Source organism: Octopus bimaculoides, chromosome 4 (genome assembly GCF_001194135.2).
Source record: "Octopus bimaculoides isolate UCB-OBI-ISO-001 chromosome 4, ASM119413v2, whole genome shotgun sequence".
NCBI lineage: Eukaryota > Metazoa > Mollusca > Cephalopoda > Octopoda > Octopodidae > Octopus > Octopus bimaculoides.
Genome location: NC_068984.1, coordinates 11,421,837 through 11,432,911, shown reverse-complemented (window position 1 = coordinate 11,432,911; position 11,075 = coordinate 11,421,837). Strand labels below are relative to the sequence as shown.

Genomic DNA, 11,075 nt, shown 5'->3' with positions numbered 1-11,075 from the left:
TTATTATTATTATTATTATTATTATTATTATTATTATTATTATTATTATTATTATTATTATTATTATTATTATTATTATTATTATTATTATTATTAAGGTGGCAAGCTGGCAGAATCGTTAGCACGCTGGGCAAAATGCTTAGCTGTAGTTCATACGTCTGCACATTCTGAGTTCAAATTCTGCCCAGATCGACTTTGCCTTTCTCCTTGTGGGGGTCAATAAATTAAGTACCAGTGGAGTATTGCGTTGATGTAATTGACTAGTCTCTGCCTCCAAAATTTCAGGCCTTGTGCCTTTAGTTAGAAAGCATTATTATTATTATTATTATTATTATTATTATTATTATTATTGAGAATGAGACATGGGCTTTGAATGCAAAAGATTTACAAAGACTACAAAGAAATGAAGCAAGCATGCTTTGCTGGATGATTAATGTTAAGGTGTGTGAACAATGGAGTACATTGATTTGACTTATGTACAATTAGCTGTACATAAGTGAAACAAGTATGCAAGGGAGAAGACTGCGTTAGTATTGGCAGGTGATCCATAATAATTATGATGAGAAAAAAGCTTAAAAAACATGATTAGCACTCAAAGAGAATAATGCCTATGGAAGAGGAAGACCTAAAATGTCATAGGATAAGTGGTGCAGACTGATCTCAAGACGCTGAACTTTACAAAAGAGATGACAAGGACCGTCTCTGCTGGAGAAAACCTACAATTTTTTGTGAGTATGGCAAAGAGAACACTAAAGCAGATAGTGATGGAGTAGAGTAACTCGAACAGCTCCCCACCACTACCTCACTTTCCCTCATTGATCCCTTCTCCATGCCACCTCCCTCACTCTGGTCACTCTTCACTTCTATGCTCACCTCTCTTTCTTTCACTGATCCTCTTCCTAGAGCTTTTCCAGCTCATCATTCTCATTTCAATCTCTCTTTCACTCAGCAATTCAACCACACCCATGTCACCTGTCCATATTCTTTTAATATGGAACAGCACTAGATCCCTGCCTTTCATCTTTACCACTCCGTCTTTCTTATTTTCACTAATCCCTGACACTATTCTTGCCCTTTCTTCACCCCCTTCATTACTAACATACTCTTTCCATCCCCCCTCACAACAATAAATCTATTCCTCCCACAAATACTTCTCTCAATGTAAAGGTGCATGGCTAAGTGGTTAGGGTATTTGGTTCACAATTGTAGTAAGGTTGTGAGTTCAAAACCCAATGGTGTGTTGTGTCCTTGAGCAAGACACTTGATTTAACATTGCTCCAGTTCGTTCAGCTGGCAAAACTGAGTAGGACCTGTAATTCAAAGGGGCCAGCCTGGTCACATTCTGTGTCACTCTGAATCTCCCTGAGAACTCTGTTAAGGTTACATGTATCTTTTTTTTTTATTGCCCACAAGGGGCTAAACATAGGGGGGAACAAACAAGGACAGACAAAGGGATTAAGTCGATTACATCAACCCCAGTGCATAACTGGTACTTAATTTATCGACCCCCAAAAGGATGAAAGGTAAAGTCGACCTCGGCAAAATTTGAACTCAGAATGTAACGGTAGACAAAATACTGCTAAGCATTTCGCCCGGCATGCTAACGTTTCTGCCAGCTCGCCGTATCTGTGGAGTGCTCAGTCACTTGCATGTAAATTTTGGATTAGATCAACTGGAACCCTTGTCACCATAACCGATGCCAGTAAGAACTCCTCACAATACGTCATCACTCTCCCTCATATTCTCCTTTCCAGGGAGGTGAGAGTTCTTCAGTCTTACAAGTTACAAAGTGACCTCACTAGAATTGCTGGCATTGAAAAAGCAACCCATATACTTTGTAAAGGGGTTGGTGAGGGAATAGAGACAAAGATTCTTTAATGCTGCCAAGGGACATGACAACCTCTTGAGTGCTAGTGCCATAAAAAGATGCACCAGTATACTCTGTAAAATGGTAAGTATTAGGAAGGTCATCCACCTGAAGAAATCATTCCCAAACTGAAACATTTAAGCAAGGTGTCTTCCAACCCATGCCAGCAGTGAAAACAGATGTAAAATGAAGATGACAGTGATGATTATGACATAGACACTGGATTAGCAGAAATGGCAAAGTGCTGAATAGTACCTTGTGATATTTAGCTACATTTCTTCATAATCTGAGTTCAAATCCTTGCTTTTTGTCCTTCCAGTATGGATAAAATAAATACCAGAACCAAATACTGAGTCAAATTTACCGTATCCCCTGCCAGAAATTTGAGGCTACACCTGTCTTAGAAATTGTTATTACTTGATGTGTGAATATCTATATGAACACTTGACTTGCTAGAAATAGAAGCTAGAATATTTATCAGATCCTATCCAACTGTCTTGAAAAGGACATGTTCTGAATTCCCTGGTGCATATAGGAAAAAAACATGATTGTCATGGTCAGAATACTCAGTGTAAGTGTAGACAGACACAATGGGCATCTTTCTGTTTCCATCTACCAAATCCACTCACAAGGCTTTGGTTGGCCTGGGGCTAAGGGAGCAGATACTTGCCCAAAGTACCATGCAGTGGGACTGAACCTGAGACCACATAGCCGGGAAGCAAACTTCACAGCCACAAAGCCATGCTTGTGCATTTAGCTGTTTATTTCAAATATATTTAAGATATTCTTTTAATGTTTTAGCAATCTCAGCCACTGGATATGGCCATGCTGGAACATAGAAATATATGTAATCATGATGATGATGATGCTATAGTTCTGGAATTTAGGATTAAACTCTACATTTTCGTGCGGGTGACACGTAAAAGCACCCACTACACTCTCTGAGTGGTTGGCGTTAGGAAGGGCATCCAGCTGTAGAAACTCTGCCAAATCAGACTGGAGCCTGGTGTTGCCATCCGGTTTCACCAGTCCTCAGTCAAATCGTCCAACCCATGCTAGCATGGAAAGCGGACGTTAAACGATGATGATGATGATGATGATTTTTGAAAGGAAAATGTTTGAAATAAAGATGATTAAAATCTTTTATCTTTTACTTGTTTCAGTCATTAGACTGTGGCCATGCTGGGGCACTGCCTTCATGAATTTTTAGTCAAATGAATTGACCCCAGGACTTTCTTTTGTAAGCCTGGTACTTATTCTATCAGTCTTTTGCTGAACTGCTAGTTTATGGGGATGTAAACACACCAACACCAACTGTCAAGCAGTGGTGGGGGACAAACACAGACACAAAGACATACACACATATCTATAAACATATGATGGGCTTCTTTTAGTTTCCATCAACAAAATCCACTTACAAGGCTTTGGTCAGCCCAAGGCTATAGTAGAAGGCACTTGCCCAAGGTGGGATGCAATGGGACTGAACCCGGAACCATGGGGTTGGATTCCTACTAAACAATCTGAATCTATATATTAATATAAGGTTTCTATAAAATGACTAAAATTATTTACAATAGTGAAGGAGTATGTTTAGGGTGCAGTAATGGAACTTCAAGAAATTATCATTTGGAGGAAGATGGGCAGTGCCAAGAGATTATTCTGACTAATGTTTAGTTTAAATTTTGTACATTAGTGGTGAAAGGAAATATAGACAAGTCGGGAAATGTTGTAGCATGATGTCTATACTCTTGTTCCAATATGAGAAAATAACCACCTTTACGGTTGGTTATTTTCTCATATTCGTGGTTGGAATAATGTTATATTTATAATTGCATGTTTTATTTTCTGTTAAAAATACCGCGTTGTATTTGTTCGAACACTTCACATTCTGAGTTTAAATCCCACCGAGGTCAACTGTACCTTTCATTTCTCCGGGATCGATGAAATAAAGTATCAGTCAAATGCTGACGGCGATATTATCAACACGCGCCCTCCTCCTCCTCAAGATTACAAGTTTTGTTAGAAACACTATATGCACAGTAAAAGATAAGTGTAAATAAGACGTAAGACTTGCTTGCCGTTTAGGGTGTCGCTTGGATAATGTTGGTGAACAACAATACACAGTTAACACAGACGTCTGAAGATCTGAACTTATTTGATATTGAGTTACCTACTCTATTCTCCATTATGTCCTCAATTCATTCGGTTAAATAAATTACTCGAGGACCTATAATTATCGCTAATACATTTTAATTAAAAAAGCAGATGAAATTAGTTCTTAATCAAAGTAGCTTGTTGTTTAGCCCTAGGTCAGTATAGAATGAGTAGACTTACGATGAAAGAATTTTTAGTAGTGATCATTATTTAAAAAAAAAAATCTTTTTTATTTAGGATAAGGGTGTGACAAATTCGACGGCTAATTCTAGCAGGTCGAGCGACCACGTTGAGGCTCCCTCGTTGGGATGTCAATGTACCTTGTTTACATAGCAGTACACACATAAACACTACACGTGTGTGCTTTGTAAACATTCCAATTTTAGTATATGTACTGCCGAGCAGTTACGAGTGGTAAAGTGTAAAATGAACTTTCGTTTTACATACAGAAGATATTTCTTTAAAATAAATTGTAGATTAAGATTTATTTGACTTTACCATTCAAAACACTAAACAAGCAGCTATCTTTTCTGCAATATAGTAAAAACAGTGGTTTCTTCTTAGTTTTATAATTGCAATATTTGAAATTTTCAGAGGGCAATAATTAATTAAAAGAAAAACTGACGATGTGAATTTTCCGAGTCCTCTCCCCCAGCGCATTTTTCTTTTCATATTAGTTTAGAGCAAGTTGTTTTACACCTATTCCACTATTTTTCTTTTGTTTCTTGGCTCTGGTGAGGCGACTCGGAACATTCACGATGTGAATGTTCCGAGTCCTCTCACCCCCCCCCGTTCGCGAGCGCGCATTTTTTTTCATATTCATTTAAGGCAAGTTGTTTTACCCCTATTACACTATTTTTCTTTTTGCTCGGGTCAAACGCTTTAGTTTAACCAAACTCTGTATCTAAAACGAAATTGCAAGTAGGAAGTCGAACTTAGTGAAGAACTGTGTTACATTATACAAGTTGTGAAATATATCAATTCTTTTTTCTTTCACGAAACAACAAAGCTAATTCTGTAAAAGCCCAAACCGTGTTTCTCTGATACTTAATTTGCTTACGTCGATTCCTCAATGGTGTTGTTTTGCATTTATAATAAAATAAATATATACAAATTATAAAAATTTTAAAAATATACAGTACAATATTTTTTTCTACATCGCAGGTTTTCACAAATCGCGGAGGGTTTTGGAACGTAACACTTACGATAAGCTGAGGGATTACTGTATATGGAATTATCGAATAACAATCTAATCTGGCCAATTCATTACTCTAATAAGTCCGTACCCGTTACTCCAGCCGCTACATGCATTAAAAAGCAAAAAAACACTGTAGTTATATTTTACCTCAGTAACGTAACCAGTTGCGATCACAAACTTTTCGAATTCTGCATTACTAACTTCATGAATATCCATATAGAATGATTTTATCTCTATTTCTCTCTCTGGACCCTCTCCATCAGCGACAAATACCGGTCTGTTTGTACCCATTAGAAACTTTCCCGCTGGAATAAATGACATTTCGTTCGTGTGTGGGATGGAAGAACTGGGAGTATTTGCTTCTGAGGAATATTTACTGTTTTCTTCTGAATTTGTTTCTTGTCCACATTGACCACGACTCGTAGAACAGCCGCAACTGGGCTTTTCAGGAACATCTCCTTTTGTAATATTAATTACCAGACAGGCGAGTATAAACAAACTCACAAGCCTAGGAATGGAATAGTTAGGCATCTTAGTGAAATATAAATTAATTAGAAGAATTTGAAGTGGTTAGAATTGGTCCGAGTTGGCAAAAGTGGGTCCATAGAGGTATCTGTCTGTGGTCACGGCGTGTTGTCCACTTTAAGGGAATAAAACCCTAACGTCTTGGAATAATTGGACAAGATAAACAAACAGTTATCTCCCTTACTTACAACACGTTTCTCTCCCTCTTCTCCTCAACTCTCTCTCTCTCTCTTACATCACCTCTCTTTTACCCATGCAACACTTCTCTCTCTCCCCCTTACCCCGCCATCTATTACAACACTTTATCTCCCCCCCTCTATTACATCATTTCTCTCTTCCCTCCATCCCTTTCCTCTTACCCCCAGCCCCTCCCTCGACCCCTTCAGAATCTTCGTACTGTAACCCATTCGTTGAACTGATTCTTTGTCGCTGCAGTAACGAATTCTTGGTGAACACAATTTGCAGCTTGGTTTTAACTCTTTGGTATAATTGTTTTCAGGTTATTTTATTTTATTCTTTTACTTGTTTCAGTCATTTGATTGTGGCCGTGCTGGAGCACTGCCTTAGTGGGACATATTGACTGCAAGACTTATTCTCTGAAAGCTTAGTACTTATGCTATTGGTCTCTTTTGCTGAACCACTACGTTACGAGGATGTAAACACACCAGCATCGGTTGTCAAGTGATGGTCACAAACACACACACAATAGGCTTCTTTCAGTTTCCGTCTACCAAAGCTACTTATAAGGCTTTGGTCAGCCCGAGGCTATAGTAAGTGAAGACACTTGTCCAAAGTGCCATACAGTGGGACTGAACTTGGAATCATGTGGTTGGGAAGCAAGCTTCTTACCACACAGCCACAGAAAATTTCATGAAGAAAATATTTTTTCTGCAAGTTATGGAGGAACAAAAATGAGGCGGAGTAGATTTGTGATAGGCATGTTGACAGTTCACTAAGTCATCTTCTGTTCTTGACTATTAAGGATTCTTTTGACCATGCAAGGGTGAAAAACATAAGGTTACCAACAAGGATATTTCAAAGCTTTTTGTCTGATGCTCTACCAATTCTAACCGATTTCCAATCCATATTGCTCTTTCAAAACTATAAAACATTTGATTTTGGCAAACAACTGTTTCTGTTAATTTCCTGTTTTTATGATAGAAATTTCTATCAAGCAGCAATTTTTCACTGTTTTTCGGGGTGGTGGAAGAGGGTGGAAGAGGATGTTACTTGATTAAATTGGCCTCTAATATACGTCTGCTATTTATTTCATCAACATTGGGTGGACGAAAAGGCAATATTTGAATTCACTAAACTAAATACTGCAAAGAATTTCATTTTCTCTCAATTCCATCACCCATTTCCACTTTCTCAACAACAACAACAATAATAATAATGATAATAATAGTTTCAAATTTTGCCACAAGGGCAGCAATTTTGAGGGAGGGGATGAGTCGATTACATTGACTCCAGTGTTTAACTGGTACTTATTTTATCAACTCCTGAAAGGATGAAAAGCAAAGTTGACCTCTGCAGAATTTGAACTCAGAACATAAAGACGGAAGAAATGCTGCTAAGCATTTTGCCCAGCGTGCTAACGATTCTACCAGTTTGCTGCCTTACATAATAATAATGGTAATAATAATCATCCTTTCTGCTAAAGGCACAAGGCCTGAAATTTTGAGGGAGGGGGTCTAGTCAACAACATTGACCCCTGTGTGTAACTGGTACTTATTTCATTGACCCCCAAAGGGATGAAAAGCAAAGTCAATCTCGGAGTGGAATTTGAACTTGGAACATAATGAGTCATAGGAACTAGCACTAAGCATTTTATCCAATGATCTAGCGATTTTGCTAGCTTGCTGCTTTACACGACAACAACAATAAAAATAAATAATAATAATAATAATAATAATCTTTTTTACTAAAGGCGCAAGACCTGAAATTTGGGGAAAGGGGATTAGTCAATTATATCGACCCAGTGTTTCACTGGTACTTAATTTATTAACCCCAAAAGGATGAAAGGCAATGTGGACCTTGGTGGAATAATGATAATAATAATAATAATAATAATAATGATGATGATGATGGTTTCTGGTTTAAGCACAAGGCCAGCAATTTTGAGGGGAGGTGGTTGGTCAATTCCAATAACCTCAAAGTACTTGACTGGTACTTTATTTTATCAACCCTAGAGGGAACACAGGTAAATTTGACCTGCGTGGGTTTTGAACACAAAAAAATAAAGAGTTGGAACAACCGGCAAACATTTCCTCTTGTTCACAACTGATTATGTTATGCATCAGCCCTGCAAAGAATGACCTCCATACAAAACGGATGGAACCACACACAGACTAAATGCTGGACTCACTGAATGCCTTCAAAAATCCTGAACTATGTTGTTTTATTTGTTTATAAAATATACTATTAAACAGTAATTAAATCAGTTTAATTAGTTTTAGCAATTTCAACTTCATAAAATATTATTTACACTGCACATGCGAAATCCTCGCTTGTCTACTAAAACTCCAGTGTGCTGTTTTATGTCTATAAAATATGCCATAAAACTGTAATTAACTCAGTTCTATTATCATTTTTCACTTAATGTAAAAATGATGGCTTATTTGAAAATTGGGTCCGGGTTCAGTCCCACTGCGTGGCACCTTGGGCAAGTGTCTTCTACTATAGCCTCGGGCCGACCAAAGCCTTGTGAGTGGATTTGGTAGATGGAAACTGAAAGAAGCCCGTCGTATATATATATATATATATATATATATATATATATATATATATGTATGTCTGTGTTTGTCCCCCCTCCCCCAACATCGCTTGACAACCGATGCTGGTGTGTTTATGCCCCAGTAACTTAGCGGTTCGGCAAAAAGAGCCCAATAGAATAAGTACTAGGCTTACAAAGAATAAGTCCTGGGGTCGATTTGCTCGACTAAAGGCGGTGCTCCACCATGGCCGCAGTCAAATGACTGAAACAAGTAAAAGAGAGTAAAAGAGTAAAAAAAAGAGAGTAGAGTAGCATGTCGTTTCTATGTAACCCCACCTGTTCTGGACATACACAATTCTGCCCCTTGAATTTGTTTCCTCATAACTTTCAGAAAAATGGATATTTTTCAAAGAAACCTTCTACAAATACTTTTCGTATGGTGAAGATTTCAATTACATCGGAATTTGTTGGGAAAACATTTTTTCCAAGGGTGGGAAAAGAAGTTTCTGAAAATTCACTGGAGTTGGCTTTGTTTCCTCATAACTTTCAGAAAAATAGGTATTTTTTAATGAAATTTTTTACGAATACCTTTCAGATGGTGTATATTACGATTATATTGGAATCTAATGTTAAGTAAATAAAAATGGTGGGATGTATACCTACATACTGATGTGCATTACATCTTTTTTTCATAATTTCAAGTTTCATTTTGTTGATGTGTAATGTATCAGTATGAATGTATGCAAGCCCACCAATTTTTATCATATTAAATTCTGATATAATTGTAATCTACAGCATCTGAGACGTATTTACTCCTTTACTTGTTTCAGTAATTTGACTGTGGCCATGCTGGAGCACCGCCTTTAGTTGAGCAAATTGACTCTAGGACTTATTCTTTGTAAGCCTAGTACTTATTCTATCGGTCTCTTTTGCCAAACCACTAAGTTACGGAGGCGTAAACACACCAGCATCGGTTCTCAAGCGATGTTAGGGGGACAAACACAGACACACAAACATATACACACATACATACATATATACGACGGGCTTCTTTCAGTTTCCGTCTACCAAATCCACTCACAAGGCTTTGGTCGACTCGAGGCTATAGTAGAAGACACTTGCCCAAGGTGCCACGCAGTGGGACTGAACCCGGAACCATGTGGTTGTTAAGCAAGCTACTTATCACATAGCCACTCCTATGCATTTGTAGAAAAGTTCATTAAAAATACCTATTTTTCTAAAAGTCATCAGCAACAAAGCTGACTTGAGTGAATTTTCCAAAACTCCTTCTCACCTTCAGAAAAATTCTTTTGCAACAAATTCTAATATAACCGTTATCTACATCATCTGGAATATATTTGTTGAAAATTTCATATAAAAAATATCCATTTTTCTGAAAGTTATGAGGAAACTAATTTTGTGATGGGAGCACACTTGTGTAGGTACGTTCTGTTTTGTATAGAAGATTATTGTTTATGGAGTCTGGTGCAGCCATCTGGTTTGCCAGTCCTCAGTCAAATCGTCCAACCCATGCCAGCATGGAAAGTAGACGTTAAACGATGATGATGTACAGATTCGACAACTTTACCTTGCTTTCACTATTTGCATTGTTATATTCTTTTGGAAAAGTTGGAACCTGTTAGTTCAGTACTTACTCTGATCTTGTGCTTAGATTGAAGATATCATTAACTGAAATAACACTATTGAAATGTAATAAGTGGATAATTTTTGGATGTATTGAAATAAATTAACAAAAGATAGGGCTACAGGAGCCTGACTGGCCGCTATCAGTTTGTGCTGGTCACTGTCAAGACATCAGTTGTTCTCAGATCTCACATTGCCAATTTCCTCTGCAAAATCAGGATAACTGTGGCTCATCTGAGACTTGAACCTTGCAAGGTGGTGTGGTTGCTGTAATGAGTGTCGCTGGCCATTCTTTGTGGAAATGCCTTTGTAATCATAGTCTGCAAGGCGTGGCTAAACAGGACATTTGTTCTGGGGTGTTACAACCTATTACTTGCCCCGCTCCTCTTTAGTTCTCTCTTTGGTAGTTATGGGTTTTTCCTCTTGATAATTTTATCTTAATTACTTTAATGATTTTTTCCCCATTATTTAATTGTAATATAATTGTACAACTGTGATGATTTGGTGTTGACACTGTGGGCAACAGTGATGTTATGTTCACGTAATCTATAAAACAATACATCCTGTATCTCAGTAATTTTGATACTGGCACTTGTACCGGTGGCACATTTAGAAAATCATTCGAGTGAGGTCGTTGCCAGTGCTACTAGACAGGTGGCACGTAAAAAACACCATTTTGAGCGTGGCCGTTGCCAGTACTGCCTGACTGGCCCTCATGCCGGTGGCACGTAAAAGCACCCACTACACTCTCAGAGTGGTTGGCATTAGAAAGGGCATCCAGCTGTAGAAACTCTGCCAGATCAGATTGGAGCCTGGTGCAGCCATCTGGTTTGCCAGTCCCCAGTCAAATCGTCCAACCCATGCTAGCATGGAAAGCGGACGTTAAATGATGATAATGATGAATGAGAACTAATGCATGGCCTTCACTTGGTCATTTAAATCTTTGAGCATTAGGTACTGTAGGCTTATCC

At 38.0% G+C, this 11,075-nt stretch overlaps 1 protein-coding gene across 1 annotated transcript in view; it reads right to left on the bottom strand.

The window, feature by feature from the left end:
• The window catches only part of LOC106872187 (formylglycine-generating enzyme), a 42,713-nt gene extending 36,769 nt beyond the window's left edge, over nucleotides 1–5,944 (bottom strand). The window contains exon 1 of the mRNA XM_014919085.2: nucleotides 5,367–5,944. Within this exon, the coding sequence (XP_014774571.1) occupies nucleotides 5,367–5,750 (384 nt within the window). The 5' untranslated portion in view covers nucleotides 5,751–5,944. The remainder of the gene's footprint in view (nucleotides 1–5,366) is intronic.
• Nucleotides 5,945–11,075: the final 5,131 nt, after the last annotated feature.